The 19,800-nt window shown below is 40.4% G+C and overlaps 1 protein-coding gene across 2 annotated transcripts in view; it reads left to right on the top strand.

Annotated features, from left to right (window-relative positions):
- The window catches only part of LOC122813888 (oocyte zinc finger protein XlCOF6-like), a 136,590-nt gene that overhangs the window by 32,381 nt on the left and 84,409 nt on the right, over positions 1-19,800 (top strand). Inside the window, exons 2-3 of one of the 2 annotated variants that reach the window (XM_044086429.1) lie at positions 3,341-3,416; positions 18,595-18,755. In XM_044086429.1, the coding sequence (XP_043942364.1) occupies positions 3,347-3,416; positions 18,595-18,755 (231 nt within the window). In that variant the 5' untranslated portion in view covers positions 3,341-3,346. Of the gene's footprint in view, positions 1-3,340; positions 3,427-18,594; positions 18,756-19,800 lie in introns of both variants that reach the window. The other variant, XM_044086430.1, reaches the window with a different exon arrangement.

Genomic DNA, 19,800 nt, shown 5'->3' with positions numbered 1-19,800 from the left:
CGTCTTTAGTTCAAGTGAATTTTGTAGCATGCTAATAGAAATGGAAGAGGATATTAGATAGCTGTCAGAAGACCATATTAATGTAAGGCAATTTTGTGAGGCACAGATGAAATTGTGACTAGCATGTAAATAAAAAAATACAAGAAGGTATATACAACAGTAGAAACAAAATGGAAGAAGGAAAGATAGCAAATTATAAAATGCTGGTGGAAGAACTTGACCAGTCAGTGGAACAGGTGATTTTTAGACTGTTTAAGGTAACAGAGTGTTAATGCAAGAACTTAGTACAGAAAAAAGTGAATGACTTAAGTAGACTGAGTCTTTTGCTGAAAGGGGAAAAAGTGGAGATTGCTTTTTTGGGGGCAAACATTAAATATTATGCTTATGAAAGGAAAGCAATGGAAAATCACAGTAGGGAAGTAATCCATAGACAAAATCAGATAACTGAGATCAAAATCCAATATGAAAGAGATATGTATACTGAAAAAAAAATCTAAATAAAGTTGGAGTTAAGAAACTTGATGTGGCAAAAAGAGATAAGCTGCGAAAAGAAATAATAGTTTTAGGAATAGATAAAATAATGAAAGATGTAAGGGAGAATAGTTTGTCAGGAATAGGTGGTATTTGGCATTTCTGTTTTATAAAAGAATGGAAAAAAATAAAGGGAGTGCTTTGTACAGTTTCTGAATGAATGGTTAGAAGATGGAATAAAGGAAAAGATGTGTATGGGGAATGCATGTTGAATGTAAGAAAGGAGATAAAGCAAATAAAAATTGGAGACCTTTTAATGTAGTAGATTCATAGATTAGTACTAAGCTAACTGCCCTTGCGAGCCATTTTAAGCCTAGCCAATTATCCCTTGTGAGACTCTAACCCTGCACCTTGTGTTTGTAAGGCAAGCACCTTAGCCATTAGGGCACCCTCCCATTTTTATAAAATATTAGTGAAAAACACTAAAAGTACAAGTAAGCAAGCACTAAAAATGCTAGTTATACTGAAAGAAGTGACATAGTATAATAAGGGAACAAAAAGACGGTAAAGTATTTTTTTTATAATATGGATAAAGCTTTTGAAAGTGTCCTCCATGATTAAGCACAGAAAATAATGGAAAGTTATTGTGTAGGAGAGAAGGTAATAAATGTGTTGAAGTCAGGTTATAAATGGTCATGAATAAAGGGTTTGAGTAATCGATGGTTAGGGGGAAGAATAAAAATATAAAAGGGGTTTGAGAAGGATGCCGCAAACACTGTAATAGTTTTGTTGGCAGTAAATGCAGGAATTGAGAACTGTAATAAAAAATATCACAAGCTAAATGGCAGATTATGAAAAAGTCTTCCTCCATTGGTTATATGTTATACTGATGATTTAGAATTAATTATTAAAAATAAAACACTTGTGCAGCGGAGAGGCGACTAATGTGATACAACATATCCAAATAATAAATCATATTTTATTTGGATAAGGTGAATCATGTTGGTTGCCTTTTTTGTTTGGAGTTTTTGTTTCTTGGCAAAAAAAAAAGTTTGTTTTTTGATTAATTATTAAAAATAGTAGAACTACAGTTAGGATACAATTAAGTAAAGAAAGGTTTTAAAAATGTTAGTAAGAATGTGAAAGCAGGAGGTGTATATTTTTCACAAACAGATATATTGGTAGTAAGAGTAAAGTTTGGCAAGAAGTGGTAAAATGTCAATTGGAAGCAGTTTTGATAGAAATGAGAGGTGTACAGCAGCTTTGTGAAGGCTGCTCTGGAGTGTCAGTACTGGAACATAAATTCAAGTACCTGGTGTGTAGAAAGAGCTGATGATCTCCTGATCTTCTCAGCACCAAAGACACTGTTGTTTTATTTGCACCATCAAAGTCTTTTTTTTTGTTAAAATCTGTTGTATCTTTTCCCTGCATTTTAGGGGGTGTGTGTTGTGCATATACATTGTTTTCTTTATCTTATCTTTAAATTACTGCATGGAACTTATGATCTGACCTGTATTCTTTTTTATATTCTCCTGCTTTTCCTTGATTGCCCTTTTTTTATAAGTAAACAGAGGCGGCAGGTGTCTCTTCAGTCAATTCCACCTGGTGTATGTGAGATTCCTTTATTACTCTTCTTTCAGCTGGCTGCTCTATTGCCTGTTTCATTTTCCATCCTAAATAAATTCTTCCTGTAATGATCACTGCTTTTTATCTAATAATCAATGTGTCTGGTTTGTGGAGGACAATTCTTTCCTTTGTGCCTGTGTTTCATCATCTCTTAAATCTATGGTGTTTGGCTTCAACTCCTAACCTGAAGTAAAGAAAAGGATGGCATGGGAAAATATAACAACAATTTGTAAAAATTCACTGGAGTTAGTAATGTCACAAAAAAAAAAAAAAAGTTTTTGGGGGAAGTAATGTGCATCATTTAGCTGAAATCTGATTTTATGGGTAGAGATGGTCTACATGTGACATAAAGAAAACATTTTTTCGCAAAAGGGTTCTGGAAAGTGCCCAAAATGTAGTGAAAATGATGGAATTTGACTGCACACCTCAGACATAACACTTACTGGGTATTGGAAGTAGGATTTTTGGTTTCAGAATATGCAGATTTACCCATTTAGTTGGGAAATATACCTCCTGATGTTTGTGGGATCCTTGCTCACTGCCTAGTACTGTTTTTGAACAGGAATTCAACCCATAGTGGTACATGTCTATATCATAACATTGACAGCTTAGGCTGTCGAATCCTAAAACGTCGACACCTAAGCATCGAAAGCTAACAGCAAACAGCCACATCATCAAACATAGTGGGGGGGTTTCACCCCTCCTAACTAAATATACCAACTCCAGGATAACTCTACATTGGGGAAAGGGCAAATCCCCGATAATGGCCATGTGAATTCTTTCCCAAGGAAAGAATTTGATGATGTGGCCATTTGCTATTGTAAGCTTTCAACGCTTGGGTGTCAATGATTAAGCACTCGACAACCTAAGCTGTCGACAGTTCAACAGGAATCCAGAGGTACTACATTTGCAGTTCTGTTTCTCAGTATTTGTCCACTTTTTTTTTTTACTTTAGTTTCATTTAAGAATCCATTTCCATTCATGAGACTTTAAACAAGTATTGTCCTTTAAATGTGATTTGGGGATGTCTTCATCCTGTTCTTGGTACACACATTATACATGAGTATCCCTGCAGCAGGGGGTATTAAGTACACAGCAGCGATTGTATGTCTTCCCCTGTTAATGACAGGTATAGTTGCCACCTTGATGTTTTGCACTCCTATGTAAAATGATTGCTACAATATGGTTGTTTATGTGGTTTAATCTCGTTTTGCTGTAATTTAACTGTTTTCTTAATCCACAGGACAAGATGAAAACCGTTTCAGCATCTCTGGAATCCAAAGTGAAAGATTTAAAATATGCACATCATAAATGTAGTAGTAAGTAAAGGTGAATGATTGACTAACTTCAAATGTCCTGAATGTAAAGAATTGATTAGAAATGCATGAATTACTACTGTGCTTTGTGGTATAAAGCATGTCATTTTAAAACTAATTTTATGGCATGTATGATTAACCATTTGTAAAGTGTATTTGGTTGTACCATAGTACGTTTGTTAAAACTCTACTTATGAAGAAAAGGGTAACTGTTCTAAACCCTTAAATATTCAGGCAGTTACAAAGTCTGATACATCTCAGAGGCATTGTTCAAAGCTTCTGTTTAACATATTTCTTATTTGTACAAGGCATTTCATAAAGAAATTATGACCTACACAAGCTGTTCTGTATTATGGCAATACAAACTGTCCACAGCCCTACCATGGTGTATTGTTGGTATACAATGACATTATTTTAAATGCAACTGTTTTCTCTTTACAAAGATGCCATTATGTAATTTACATTCCAGTTTGGTTCCACCTCTGCATAACTACAACTCAGCAGGGACTATTTAATGCATTCCATACCTCTCAGCTGTCCAGATTTTTGCAGAATGTCCAGATTTCTGCCTCACATTTTTAGTCTGTTCCTCATAAAATCTGTGGTTTTCTGGCAAACTGTTGTGGTAATCTGAGGATTGAAGTCACTTGGTAATGACATACTTTTTAAGTTTCAGACTTCATATACTTCAGAAAAATGCATGCAAAGACAAATCTGTTAATAAGAGCAACACTTAAAGTCTGTCCCTATTTTTGGCCCTTTGTCTCCCCATCACATCAGGCTTTGTCTATATTTCTTATGCCAAGAGGTTGAGAGGTACACTTATTGCACTGGCACCCCATTTGAATGAATGTGCATTTGCATTGCATACTGTGTAGTTTTATAATACCGTAAGTGTGGCAGCAAACAGAATTAAGGTGCAGTTGCTGCTTGCATAGGTTGGAAGTGATATGCAAGAAAAAGGGTAACTAAAATATATATTTTAAAGTTATTTAAAGGAAAAAATTAATTTTAATCTTACTATTATCTATGCTATGCCACTTATTAATAGGTAGTTGTATGCATCTGTGTTTCAGGGTGGCTACCAAACTTGGAGGTGGGAATATATTGTACTTTGTGTTCTGAATGGAATGTATTCCTCTTCATTTGGAGGTGAACCCAAGACATTATGTAATACAGATCTGTTTTTTTTTTTTTTTTTTCATCTGCATAGCTCTATACAAGGCATTCTGCATCAGAGAAGTTTCTACTGCAAACTCACATTCCTGCATAACTCAGTCTGTGCCATAGATCCATTTATACCCATTAATCTACACAGACTATTCTCCATTACATATGTATTTCTTGGCCCATAGACCCTCATGAGCCATAAATGTTGCATCATAGATTTGATCCCCAAGTTCCACACACCAACAAAAAGCCCATAGATCCAGAGAAGTTATTTTTTTTATTACAGAGGTAAATAATAAAATCCTGCAGATTTGCATAAGAATTTAGCTTCACTGATCCCCAAAACTAACCCACCAACTCACATGAATCATTCTGTATCATACCTAAGTTTTCAGCCACATAAGCAAGCAGATTTATGTACTTTAAACCCCCAGGCTTACATTAGGCATACTGTTTCTCAGATTTATAAAGTCCATTCTCATACACTGCACATTTCATATTTTGAGAATGACATAATTCCTACTCTTACAAATTTGAAAGTTTCTTCAGCCCTGTAAACATAATGGCCCAGTCTGTACCAAAGGTGCATTCTCCACACTGTAGACACAGCCTTTAATATATATGAGCCATTTAAAATTTTATATGCATATACCTCATACCCATAAATCAACATAAACTTTTTGGTGTCAACTGATTGGTTCCCAACCCTGCAACCCATGAATCATTTTGTATCTCAAATGTGTTTTCCAACACAGTCCCATATGAACAGTGTCTAATTACAGACCTGACGTTCAACATAATAGATGTGCACGAACCATTTTGTGCCTCAGTGCTGTTTTCCATCCACATGGACCTGCACATGTTTTTCTGTATCACATGTATATATTTATATATGTATATATTTCTCAGACCCTTAGGATCATAGGTATTTACTAGGCTAATGACCACAACGGCCTTTTTAAGCTTAGCCATGCATCCCAAAACTCTCACAAGTTCTGGTACTTTAGATAAGTGTAAGCAGGGGCTTGAGAAATTAAACATTTACAAGCAGGAGCCTGGAAGATGAATATATTACAGGCTGCCTGTGTCCATTAGAGACATAGGTGCCAAACCAGGGATGAATTTCCTGTTCCCCTTCCAGTTGTCCAAGTTACACTTGAATTGGGTTAGGGACAAATGCTGCTTCACATGGATGGGGAGCCTGTTCTAGAGACAGGGTAGTCTCTAGGATATATACCTGTCTGTCTAGCAGATCATATTTATATCACAGGCAAGGTGTAAGACTTTACAATAGGTAGTTATAATGCTATTGGTTTTGCAGATATGCTGGAGATCGACCTGAGTGGGGACTGACAATGTCCTGTATGCCAGGGATAGATCTTCCCTCAATGGCCTGTAGAAAACAGAATACAGGGATAGGGCCTTGAGACAGTCTGCATAGGACATATTACTTACGCCATGTATTCTTTTAGTGAGGAGCCTCTGTGGACGTTCAAATTGTTGGATATACCTGGTTAGATACATACCAAAGGGGGCGTTGTACTCAATAATAGGTCTGATGGATGCCAAATAGAGTGGGACAATGACTTCCTTGGACCTAGATGCCATACCATTGTTTATAAGTTGCGCAAAATATAATGCTTTCCTCACTGCTGTAGACTTGTGATGGTCAAAGGCTAGATTACTGTCTGTGTGTGTCCCTAAGTCCCTGACTATTCATTCACCTCTAAGGGTTGTGTTGTCAATATGATAGTTGTCAGGGTTGGATGACTTCCCGAAAGATACTATTATAGATTTCTTGGCATTTAGTTTTAGTCCATGGCTCTGACATCAGTTGTATGTCTCTGTCAGCCATTCCTGGAGGATATTTGTATTGTTGTGGGATTCAGTGCCGGCTCCTAATTTGCAGTTATCTGCAAATTTAGTCAGCCAGAGGCCATTGACATTGGCCTTGACTTCAGAGACGTAAATGCCAAAAAGAAGTGGTCTCAGGACAGACATCTAAGGGACTGCACTTGACTGGCCTCTTTGTAGAGGTGGACTCCTCAATTCTAACTTCCTAGGTTCTGTCTGTGAGCCATTTGGCTATCCACTGGGTGACATAAGGGTTTGTACCTAACTTCTTCAGTTTGTTAACAATGCCTGAGTCAGGTATTGTACGAAATGCATTGACCGGGTCAAGGTAAGCAGTGTGAACCATTTTGCCCTCATCCATTGCTTTGGTGGCTTTCTCAAAGAAGTCCACCAGGTTGAGTAGGCTTGACCTGCCCTTGATAAAACCAAACTCAGTTGGGTCCAGTGTCTGGAGGTTTACAATATCATTATTGATCATTTCCATGATAATTCTTTCCACGGCTTTGGATATGAGACTAGTAAGACTTCTGGGTCTGTAGATGGCCCACCTTTGTGCAGAAGGATGACTGTTGCTGGTTTCCATTCATGAGGCATGTAGCCTGTTTGGAGACTATACAGTTAAGTAACAATTCCAGAGGTCCTGATATGTCATGTTTCTTGCTATTTAGAAGGCATCCTGTGATGTGGTCTGGGCCCACTGATGCAGTGTTCTTGGCCTTAGAGAGAGCATTAAGGACCTGTTCCCTAGTGGTAGTAGGGGAGTTATATTTGTTGGTATTTCCTGTGGGAAGATGGGTAAAGGTTTAGCTAATTTTGTCTGTCAGTAGGTTTGCTGAACTTCTGGCTCAGTATAGTTGGCTCCATGTACAGTGAACTCTGCACACAATTGTGTATTGCCTTTGAGGTTGCAGACATAGCTAAAGAATGCCTTGTGGTTGTCTTTGGCCTGGGAGGCCAAATTTACCTAAAATTTGGCTTTGGTAGCCTTTATTTGACATCTGAGTTGTTTGTTTAGTTTGATGTGAATGGTTTGCCCTGCTAGGTGCTGCACTTCCTAATTTTTGCCATGATTTTTTTCCATCTTTTATACAGCCTATTGATTTTGTAATTCCACTAGGGTGGCTTGATTTTTTGTTAGTTTTGTACTTCTTCCTAGTGGGTGTAGCTGCCTCTATGCAGCTATTAACATCATTATATTGGGTTTCTGTGAACAGTCCTGCATAGGCAGCAGTGTTCTTAGAATTTATGGGGGCATGAAATGTTGCCAGGTTATCACTTAATAGCAGGAAGTTAGCCTTGGAGTAGTTCCTGAATATTCTAGAGTTCACTGGGGGCCAGGTTTTATTTTTACTTCAAAGGAGACCATTTTGTAGTCTGACCTTACCAGGAAAGACATTACAGTAGGGGGTGTGCAGCACTCCTCCCATATTAGTGAGGACCGGCACTAGTCTGGTTGCACCTCTGTTTGGTGTATTGACAGCCTGGTTTAGAGAGTTATGTTTACAAAATCCAGGAATCTCTGTACCTGTTAATTTGGTGTCGTATAGGATTCCCAGTTAATAGTGGGGTAACTAAACTCACCCATGAAGATGACATTTGGTTGGATGGTGAATGTTTCCATTAAGTTTAAATACATAGTATAGATTTCCTGGGTCATAGAGGGGGACCTGTAGCTTAAATGAAAGTGCTACTGGATTTTGTCTATGGTAATTTGAACATGGAGAAGCTCAAGTGCATTGTCCTGTTTACCAGCCTTGAGGTGTATTTATTTTTGATGTAAATCAGGAAAATGGCACTATAGGGGAAGACGATGTTTTGGCTAATATTTGAAAGCCTAGAGGGTAGAGGTGCAGACCATCCTTGGCAAAGCAATGTGGTCTGTTGGCCATCTCCTTTCATGCTGACAAATACTGCACCCCCTTAGAATGGCACCAGAAACTAAGCCAACCATTAAAGCCAGTCATCTTTTGTTTGTATTGTGGCACCATCCTTGGAGAATGTAAAATGCTGCTCAGTGCTAGGCTCATACCAGCCTGGGATACACATTCCAAGAGCCCCATGATGTCTCTTTATATAGTCTAGGGAGGTATGTTTCAGGCCATTTACACCCGCATGGACTATGACTGAGTCATACTAGTACTTGTGGTCCAATGAACTGAGTGCATGCATAATGTGATGGATCCTAGCCCCTGATAGCAACTGGCCATGACTTTATCCTTACTCAGACTGCTGAGAGGGACATCAGTGTGTCTCACAATGGAGTCTTCAATGACTAGAATGTTGGATTATGTGGTGACTTGCCTTATGGGCTTAGAAGTAGAGGCTCCATGAGATGTGGCTGCTTGTGTTGATGTGGGTGTTGTTTTGAAAGAGTGCATTTGGCACTGCTGCGGGTATTTGTCATGTGTACTTCTTCTAGAGGATCTTTGGGGTTTAGGAAGGTTACATTTAAGCATCGCAGCATATGTGAGTCGATATATCTGCTTTGAGCTGTGTGTGATGGGTGCAGCATGTGTACTTCTGACAACCTTATTGACATTAGGAGTAGTTTTATGTGAGAGCTTTGCCTCCAGTGACATTGTGCCAGTACACCTCTCACATATATTATTTTGTTTGAGAATTAACTGGTTGTCAGTATACATGAGCCAGTTTCTACATTGCCTCTGGATGCCCATAACCACTAAGCTGGTAAGGGAGATAGTGGGAAAGTTCATATCATGCTAACAGATTGTTTTTATTGATTAGACAGTTGGAGTGAGAATATATAGCAATGTCAGCAGTATCTGATTTGCAGCTCTGGGGGCAATGTTTGTTATTGCAAACTAGTTGTCCTGTGTGTAACTAGGTATTGGTAACATTTCAATTGTGCTTTTACAGGAAAAATGTCACTCAGGGTGTCTGTGTCTATACAGGGCACTGCCAAACACTTGAGGGAAACTAATAAGTAGACCCTTATGATTTATAGATGAAGTATTGATATTCAGAAGTTCATAGGTTCATAGGTTCATAGGTTGATACTAGGCTATCTGCCCTAGGGCATTTATAAGCCTAGCCAGAGTGTGTTTGGCTTTTGCCACCCTTTTAGATTAGTTGATTGTGCCTCTGCATAGTAGGTCACAGAAGATAGCCCTTTTGAGGTTAGTTTACTGTGCCTCTGTCTAGTAGGGACACAGAAGAGATCCCAGGGGTAAACCTACGATCTCCCATCCACTCGTCAAGATTTCTCTTGAAGAGGGTCATTGAGGAACTTTGCCTAACATGGATTGGGATTTTGTTCCAGAGTGAGGGGAGCCTCTGGGATATGAATCTGTCCTTCCAGCATGTCCTATTTATTTCTGTGCTGAGGTTTAAGTCCCTGAAGCACGTAGCTCTAAGGGATTTGGATTTCCTGAGGTGGAGCATGTCCATTAATTCTGGGTTGGACATTGCTTTATACGTCCGGCACAGATCGCCTCTGAGTAGGTGGTAAGCAACTGAGTAGAGCTGGAGTTTCTTTAGCCTAACTGCGTAGGGCATCTGTTTGAGTCCCTTGGTCCTCTTGGTGAGGTACTTTTGGGGTCTTTCCAGTTGCTGCAGGTGTCGGGTAAGGTACATCCCAAATGGGGTATTGTATTCAATTATGGGCCTGATGAGTGATGAGTAGAGGGGCACAATGACCTCTCTTGATCTAGATGTGAACCCTTTCGTGATAAGGTGGGCTTATATAGAAGGTCTTTCTAACCACTTTGGCAACGTGATTGTCAAAGGAGAGATTGCTATCTACTTGGGTCCCCAAATCCCTAATTACTTCTTCCGTACTTAATGGATTACCACATATGTGGTAATTTGTGGGCACTTTATTTTTCCCAAAGGGGATGACTATGCACTTTTTGGCATTTAGCTTTAGGCCATGGCTCTGGCACCAGTTATCCGTCTCTGTGAGACCCTTTTGGAGGATGCTTGTGTCAGTCGGCGAGTCGATTATGGCACCCAGTTTGCAGTCATCTGCAAACTTGGCGAGCAATAGTCCTCCCATGTTAGCCTGTACCTCAGAGAAATATATACCGAAAAAGAGAGGTCCCAGGACTGAGCCTTGTGGGATGCCACTTGTAACTGTTTTAGAGTCTGACATGGCACCTGCAATTCTGACCATGTGGGTTCTATCCCTGAGCCAGTTTGCAACCCATCTTGTGACATAAGGGTTGATAGTTAAGCTGCTGAGCTTATTTATGATGCCCGAGTGGGGTATTGTGTCGAAGGCTTTTGCGAGGTCCAGGTAGGCTGTGTGGACTACCTTCCCTTCATCTATGGCCTTGGTGACTGTTTCAAAGAAGTCGACCAGGTTCAAGAGGCAAGATCTGCCCTTAACAAAGCCGAGGTTCCCAATGTCTTTGTTTATGAGTTTCATAATGATACATTCCATAGCTTTGCAGACCAGGCTAGTCAGGCTTATAGGGCGATAGTTTCCGGGGTCCGTTGTGGCACCACCTTTGTGGAGTGGGACCACTGTTGCTGTATGCCATTCCTTGGGTACATATCCTGTAGTAAGGCTGAGACTGAACAGTGACTTTATGTGAGGGTTCAGTTCTTCTTGGAGTTCATGTAAGACGCAGCCCGGGACACCGTCCAGTCCCATTGATGCTGTGTTTTTTGCTTTGGAGAGGGCAGCTCTCACCTGCGCATCTGTGATGTCAGGGAGGCTACACTCTGTTGGGATAGACATTTGCTCTTTTGGGGGGGAAGGTGGGGAGAAGTTTGCACTGAACCTGTCTGCCAGGATGTTGGCAATGTCTGTGGGTTCAGTGTATTTTTTGTCATTTTGAACTAACTCAGAGCATATCTGGGAGTTGCCACCCAGGTTCCTGACATAACTAAAGAAGGCCTTGTGATTATCTTTAGCATCTTTTGCAATTTTTCTTTCGAAGCTGGCCTTAGATGATTTTATGAGGGATCGTAGTTTCTTGCTAGTACTGATCGGAGATGCCTTCCCTTTTTGGGATTTTGCTCTGTCATGTAGTAGCTTCCTCCTATTGTATAGCTTATTTATGGCTGGGGTCCACCAGACAGGTCTCTTGCCTTTGGAGGAATGAGTCTTGGTTTTATTTTGGATAGCACGATCCATGCACTCCGGTAGGTGTCCATAGAAAGCGTTTGTAAAGCATTCTGCGGTTTGGGCCGTATTTTCCATTGGCCCGGGGGCTTTGAAGGATTCCACCTCGGTTTTGAGAAGTGTGAAGTTTGCTTTTGAGAAGTTCTTCACCGTGGTTTCCTTGGCTGGGGGTGGGGACGGGATATGGATGTCCAGTGAGATTAATTTATGGTCAGATCTTACCAATGAGGGGTATACCTCTGGTATGGAACATAGAGTCCCCATGTTAGTGATGATCGGGTCCAATTTGTTTTCCCCTCTTGTGGGAGTGGTGACCAGTTGTTCCATAGCATTTGAGTTTATAAATTCTAGGAACCATTGGGCGAGGGTGTTCGGGCTTGAGTAGTGCTCCCAGTCTATGTTTGGGTAGTTGAAGTCGCCCAATATAATGGTGTTTGGAGAGACCTTCATATTCTCCAGTGTTCTCAGGAAAGCCGAGTGGGGTTCCTGAGTTTGGGAGGGTGGTCTGTAGAAGGCTACAAACTGAAAGGCAGTTTTGCCCACTGTTAGTTGCACATGGATGGTCTCCGATGCTTAATGCAGTGCCACTAACCTGGAGGTGTGGGGATCTTTGATGAATATGGATACTCCCCCCTCCTTTTGTGGTTCGGTCCGAGTTTTGGGGCAGAAAAGCATGGTACGAGGTATAACCTGGTAGTGCTGGGGTGCTCTTGGGAGCCTTGAACCAGGTTTCTGTTACTGCACAGATATCAATATCAATATTCTGAGCCTCGAGTGCATGCATCTTGATGTTTAGACTTCTGGCGTTGAGCAGCATTACCCTTAGTTTCTTTTTCTTTGTGTTGTCTATGGAGGTGGGTTTGTCTTTTGAGCCTTGCCTAAAAAAGGCACTATGGGGGTGGCAAGAGCCATAGCCAGTATTCGAAAGCCCAGTTAGAAACACATCAAGCAGTACTTACTGGAAACAAAGAATTAGCTTGGCAAGAATGATAAAAAGAAGGGAGTTGCATGAATTGCTTCTGCCTGGCTACTAATAGTGCAGGTATCACCACAGCTTCACTCTTCTTGGATACAGTTGCTTCTTTGTTACTTCTCTCACCAGCAGCAAATCATTAGCACCATTCTCAAGATGAGAAGCAGGTCACAGCCTATTTGGTGATCCAGAGTGCTGTCCAAGATGATGCAGGCTTGTTGTGCCCTTTTCCTGGTAGATGCCTTGAATAGCAACTAGACCAATTGGGAACGTCAAGCACAGACACTTACTTACTGCCCAACCAGGAACGGTCAGGAATCGATGCACTCTTATTCTTCTCTCACCAGGAGCAAAATATAAGCACAAATTCCAAGCTGGCACCCATGAAGCAGTTATTAGACTTTCCTGTGATCAACAGTCTCCAGGAAATATAGTGTCCCTCTGCTCTTTCTTTCACCAGGATCAAAACAAAAGCACTAATCCCAAGATGACTACTGAGAGGCAGAATGTGAGGTCTCCAATTTCTGGTCTTGGAGTAACTGTTGCAGATTTTAAAGGTAAGGAGGAAAATGGGTTAATATCCTAAGTGCCGCAGTGTTTACTAAGCCATTAAATAGGATCATCTAAACAATCTTATATCAGAGGTCTTGCATTTATCGCATTACACGCACTTGACTGATTATGCATAGTAGATCTGTTTGAGCCTTTTTCTGTCATGTCCTCTATGTGTAGTCTGCAATGGATCCCAGATGTCTTCTCAAACACCAGAGAATCACACAAGTCATGCTACTTCAAATGGTTATTACCGTTTATAGGTTCATGGGTATGTAATAGGACAATGACCACCAGGGCCTTTATAAGCCTAACTATGCAACCCCACCTATGTGTGTCCCTATGTCCCAGGTGTTTATGGGGGGGCATGTTAGGAAGTTTCTAAAGCTTATGTGTGTGGGCAAAGGTATGTTAGTTTGGGCATTGTTACTGTCTACCTCTTTCTGTCCGAAACATAAGGGCCATACCCAGGTAACTTTTCCAGTTTCTGATCCATTGCTCATGATTAAGCTTAAATAAGGTTAAGGATAGACTCTGCTTCACATAAATGGTGAGCCTGTTCCACAGCATGGGGATCCTCTGCGATACATGGCTGTCTTGCCAATACATCCTGTTTGCCACATTCAAAATTTAAATCCTTGGACTTAGTGGTTCTGATTCCATTTTTTTGTGGATGTGCAAAATGTACATCAGAGCTAGATCCGAGGATGCCTTATATGACAGGCATAGATTGTCTGTTGGTACCTTGATGGAGACTGAGTAAAGAGATAGAGCTTTACAGTGATCCATATAGGACTATGTGCTTATACCCTGGATTCTCCTGGTAAGGAATCTTTGTGGATGTTCCAACTGTTGCATATTTTTGGTCAGATACATGCCGAAGGGTGCATTTTACTCAATGATGTGTCTGATAAGAAACAAATAAAGTGGCACTATGACTTTTTTGCACCTGGATGCCGTGCTCTTACTTGAGTGACATAGAATGATTGATTTTTCTTACTTCCTTGGCCATGTGTTGGTCAAAGGTCAGATTATGGACTACATATATTCTGTGATCCCTACTATAGGGTCGACCCTTGGGGCTGTCTTATCAATGGTGTAGTTAGTGTGTGGCCATTTTCCAAAAAGGCACTATAGTGTATTTCTTGGCATTGAGTTTTACTCCATGGTTTTGGCACTTATTTGTCTGTGTTAGACCCTCTTATAAGATGTGTGCTTTGTTGGGGAGAATCTATGATCACTCCCAGTTTGCCATCATGCACACTTGATCAGCCAAAGGACCTTGACCGTTAGCCTTTATCTCTGAGAAGTAGATGCCTAATGGGAATGGTCCCAGTATTGAGCCCTGAGGTATCTCACCAGTGGCCCATTTCTTAGTGGAGGAGATCTCACCAATCCTGACTGTGAGCCAGCTGGGAACCATACAAGTTTAGGGGTTTATGCCCAGTTCAGTGAGTTTTTCAACTATACCTGAGTGAGGTATTGTATTGAATATCTTAGCCAGGTCCAGGTAGGCAATGCACACCATTTTCTCTTCATCCATGGCCTTGGTGACCTTTTTAAAGAAGTCTACCAGGTTTGGTAGGCATAACCTTCTCTTGATAAAGCCAGACTGGGTTGGATTCAGTGTATTATGGCTGCTTATGTCTGATTTGGTCATTTCCATGTCAGTTCATTCCATGGCTTTGCATAGTAGACTGCTAAGAATAGATCTGTAGTTTCTGGGGTGAGTTGATGATCCACCCTTGTGAAGTGAGATAATTGTTGCAGTCTTCCATTCTCTTTGTACAAAGCCTGTTTTGAGGCTGTAGTTGAGAAGTGACTCAAGTCATCTTGATAGGTCATGTTTCAAGCTATTTAGGAGGCATCCTCTGATATTTTTGGGGCCCGTTGAGACTGTGTCTTTGGCTTTAGCAAGCACCACCAGGACCTGTTCTCTGCTAGTAGTCAGGAGTGTTATACTAGTAAGCATTTCATGGGGGGAGGCAAGGTGGAGTGGGAGTGAAGTTTGGGCAGAATTTGTTGGCCAGCCGATTCAGTATGTCACTGTGCTCAATGAAGCGGCACCACTGACCACCAGTTTGGCACACTGCCTTTGAGGTTAGGGACATAAGTATACAAGGCGTTGTGGTTGTCTTTAGCCTGTGAGGCTATCTTGACCTCTTAATTGGCCTTGTTCAACTTAAACTAAACAAGAAACTACGAAGACTAATTAATTGGGAGGTTTTGTCATTATGAGAGTTGCTCATCCTGATTTTAGCCACTATTTTATTGTTGTTGTATATCCTATTAAGCTTAGGATTCCACCTGTGTAGTTCATTTTTACAGTTACTTTTATTTTTTCTTCTTGTATGTACAGCAGCCTCTGCACAGCCATTTACATGGTTGTACAGGGTCTCTGTGAACCATTCCGCATGGGTTGCTGTGGACTCAGGGTTAGGAAGGGCACTGAATTTTGACAAACTATAGTTCAAGGTTCAATATGATGTAGCTTGCTTTTGAATAGTTCCTAATTGTTATAGGCTTTGCTGGAGTTATTTTTATTTCAAAGGAGACCGCTTTGTTGTCCGACCACATGAGTGAGGAGGTGATACTGGGAGATGTGCAGTGATGTCTCATATTGGTCAGTACTAGGTCCAGTATATTTGAACCTGTGGTTTGTGTGCACATTGTCTGGTCAAGGTTATTTGTGTTAATATAGTTCAAGAATGGCTGTGCCTGTGACTAAGGCAGTGTACGTTTCCCAGTCTGGAGAGGGATAGTTAGTCTCCCATGAATAAGGTATTTAGTTTATTGGTGAGTGTCTCCCGTAGGTCTAGGTATGAGCCATGAGGTTCTTGGGCATACATGGTGACCTATGGCTTTTATGGAATTTTGTTGATGGTAATTTGCACTTGGATAAACCCCAGGGCACCCTCCTGTTTAACTAGCCTAGAAGTACGCTTGTTGTTAATGTAGATCAAGACCCCTCCTCTTTTTGTCCCTGTCTGTGTGGCTAAAGGTCTAAATGTGTGGAAGGCACTGAAGTCTTGCACAACTGGAGCACTGTTGAACCATGTCTCTGATAATGGCACAGATATCTATATTCTCCAGCTTATAGGGTGTGGAGTTTCTTGTTCAGGCTGCTAGCATTGAGCAGTACCACCTTTAGGTTTCTTTGGGCTTTATTTGCTATATTGGTAGGTTCATCAACTGGCATTGCCTGAAAAGGCTCTAAGGGAGTAGATATAGTTTTAGCCAATATTCAGAAGCCGGGGGACAGGTGAAGACTATCCTTTGAAAAGTGATGTGGCTTGTTAGCCACATCCTCCCATGCTGACCTGTACTGATTGCCCTTGAAAGGACACCAGAAACTAAGCCAATTTTTGATGTTGATCATCTTTTTTTTTTTTTCTTGCTAGGCCATCATGCATGGTGAAGTTAGAATTTTGCTCCATGCAAGGCACATACCTGCCTGCAACACATATTCAGAGAGATCAATAATGTCTGTCTACATACAGTCCAGGAAGATGCGTCGCAGTTCATTAACACCCCTAGGGAGTGTGATTGTCTCATACTGGTACCTGGGGTGTAGTGACTTGCAGGTATGTGTGTAACTTGGCGGATCCTGGGTCCAGATAAGAAAATAACCTTTATTTTCACCTTGTTCGGTGTAGTGCATGGGGTATATGTGTGTCATACAATGGAGTCTCCTATGACAACAGTCCTGGGTAAAGAATTTGCTTGCCTTCTGGGCATTGCTGTTGGGGCCCTGCCGGGTGTAGACATATCTGTGGTGTTTGGTGTTGCTTCTGGTGAGTGCTTTAGAGATTGCAGAAGATGGGCATTCCTATTTATAGGCTTAGGAGGTCTTTGAGGTTTTGGAAAATTGCCACTATTGTAACTTAAATCCTATGATTAGAATTTCAGAAACTTTAGCTTAATGTCTTATTTGGGGCTGGGGCAAACACCAAGGATGGGGGAAAAAAGGGTAGCAAAGTAAAGAGAAAGGCACGGGAGCTTTAAGCAGGTAATAATAAACAAAATATAAGACTCTGTCAGCAAAACTGGAGTATAAAAGTACTGAAGCACAAATTTATTTATTTATTTAACATTTGTTGACCGGGAAAGTCCAACTAGGTTCCACAGATCCTGTTTTCAGTTGAGGCCCGGGGAGAAATGCTCCAGAAGCATGTCTTTAGGCAACAAATTCTGGGGCCGACTTCACAATATTGCCACTACTACAGTCTCACCATAGACTAAGACAGCGCACAGTGCAGAAATTTGCCAGTAACATTGTTTATATGAAAAATGCTGTAATAAATTAATAAATGAGGCTCAAATCTGACTGTAGTTCACATTTCTGCCACAGCTGTGAATGAAACTACAAGATTAAGGTGCAGCCAGGGATCAAGATACAAACGGCTATCTTTTACAAGTAATACGTTTGGAGATACAAGTGGAGTATAATGTATAAATCATGCTAAAATTTTGTAGTAATACATAATCTTCACACAACTACAAAGGAAGCTACAAAACTAAGGTCCCAAACTGAAAAAAAAATATGCAAACAGGTAACTTTTTGACCAAAAGGCCACTTTAAGTGCAACTTAAAATATTTAAACAGAATATTTAGATAGGAAATCCTTAAAGGCTGTTGTGATTAAATGGCAAGACAGGTATATTATAGTGATGCAGGCACATATTTTTCACAATGTAGATGTGGACCTTGGATTCAAAAGCCCACGTAATTCCTTTTTTAAACTATATTGTGTTCAAGAAGGGACCTTAATTTTGCATATGTTGCCTTCCACTGCTACTATGACCTAGGTCAATGCCCAGTCACCATAATTATGCTAAACTCTCTTCTACCAAGGTCACTGGTCTTCTTAGTGGAATTAATACCACTTTGTAGTTTATAACCTCTCCTAGGAAGAAGGTATGTTGCCCATCATAAGTGTCATGGGAGACAGTTTATTCGATGGCGACCATCTTGGTCAAAAAGATGTTTTAAAAAGAGATCCTGAAATATTTCTGGCACCTGCGTCCTCCTTGCTTGACACTGTCTTTATCCTATACCATCTTCCCCTATTTAAATGTGCAACTACCACTCTGCAGTGATTCCTGCTCTCTTTTTGTGGAGTCATCTTTGAACTGAGTCTGCATACCCAACTTCTCTGGAGAGGAGAGCATCTCAGCCGGGGTTGTTCATCTCCCCTGTGAGCCATACTGGTGGGCTTAGCATTGATCCCAGATGAAGGTCACCAGTGTTCCAGAGACAGAGGCCTCTGTTCTGTGTCAGGTGGTTGGTAACTGCCTATTCTGTTACATTAGAAAAAATACACACGTTCAGGTGAAACTGTAATGTAAAACTATTCAGTGTAACACTTTCTGTATCCATTGTTTCACAGTAAGATACCATTAGTTTGGAATTGTATATTAGACAAGAAATTGCAAAATTGCGCCAGTTTCTCCATGGCAGCAATATAAGGAAGAGGACAAAATATTTTGAAATAAAGTGAAGAAAATGTTAAAATATCACGCTGTTTCTTTCCCTGTGGTAGTGACCGATGGTAATTTGGAGTTCAAGAATAAAGTAACAGAAGCAGAGATGCTGAAAAAGGCAACACAACATTTTGAATCTATTGCAAAAGAAGTTATGGACACTCAGAAGACATGTGACAGTAACTTGGAGCTCAGACAAGAGTCTGCTGCTGTTCTAACAGTAAGTTTGCTTTTCATTTTTGCTTTTATTCATTCTGTTTTGTAAATAAGAATGATTTGTAGCAGATGAAGAATCCAGTATTATTATTTATGTGTTTATTTATTGAGTTTGTTGACCAAGAGATTTCACCTGGGCAGAAACCATTTTCACTAGAGGCTCAGTAAAGTAACTGCCTACAAAATATTCATTAGAACGAAACTACAAAAAAGTACTAGAAAAATAAAAATGCAGGAAGATCAGAAACTGATCTGTACATAGGATTTGGCTGTCAATTATATATCCTCATTAATGAGCTAATAATACAGTAGACTGTACACTCTGTATATTCCTTATTATTATTATTACTCATCATTGGGGTGACGACTGCCGCAGTATTGACATAGGTATCGGACTACTGCTGATATGGAATAATACTGCAGGCAGTTCCAAGCTGAGAAGGACCTTGGAGAAGGTTAACTTAACTTTTAATGGGGCCAAACACTGAATGGCTGGGTGCAGTTAAATTTGAAACACCTCAGATGTTCATTTAAGCAGTTTATAAAAAGGTTATATTTTTGTTGCCTCTTAGATGATGCGAGAAATTGTTCCATGGCTTGGCAATGATGATGGAGACATGTGACTCAAAGTGGTGGTTATTAGAGTGCTGGATGTTTGTTTGAGGTATGGCAGGATTGAAAAAGGATTTTACCATTGTTTGAGTGGTGCAGTGAGCATTTTCTGGGTTGTATATGAAGGAATGAGCTACTACAAAGGTTGAGCACAGGAACTTGTTTTCAGGTTCAAACCAATATTTAGTCACTAGACTTGAGCAGTGAATGGATGGACATAAAACATGAGACTCTGTGGTAAGTTCACTTAAGTGTATCTGAAACGGAAGTGTTTAGACTGACAAAGATTGATGAACAATGTAAAGTATTTGAGAGGAGGAAAGAAATAGGTAGGTTTGGAAGTTCTAAATGCAATGCAGGGAGACTACTTTTCAGATGAAGTTTAGACAGTCAGGAGAAATGCTGTCTGAGATACATGAGGATAATTTAGTTTCTTT

The sequence above is a fragment of the Protopterus annectens genome, chromosome 10.part0, assembly GCF_019279795.1.
Source record: "Protopterus annectens isolate FY-2018-M chromosome 10.part0, PAN1.0, whole genome shotgun sequence".
NCBI classification, from domain to species: Eukaryota; Metazoa; Chordata; order Ceratodontiformes; family Protopteridae; genus Protopterus; species Protopterus annectens.
This window is presented reverse-complemented; position numbering and strand designations above follow the sequence as displayed.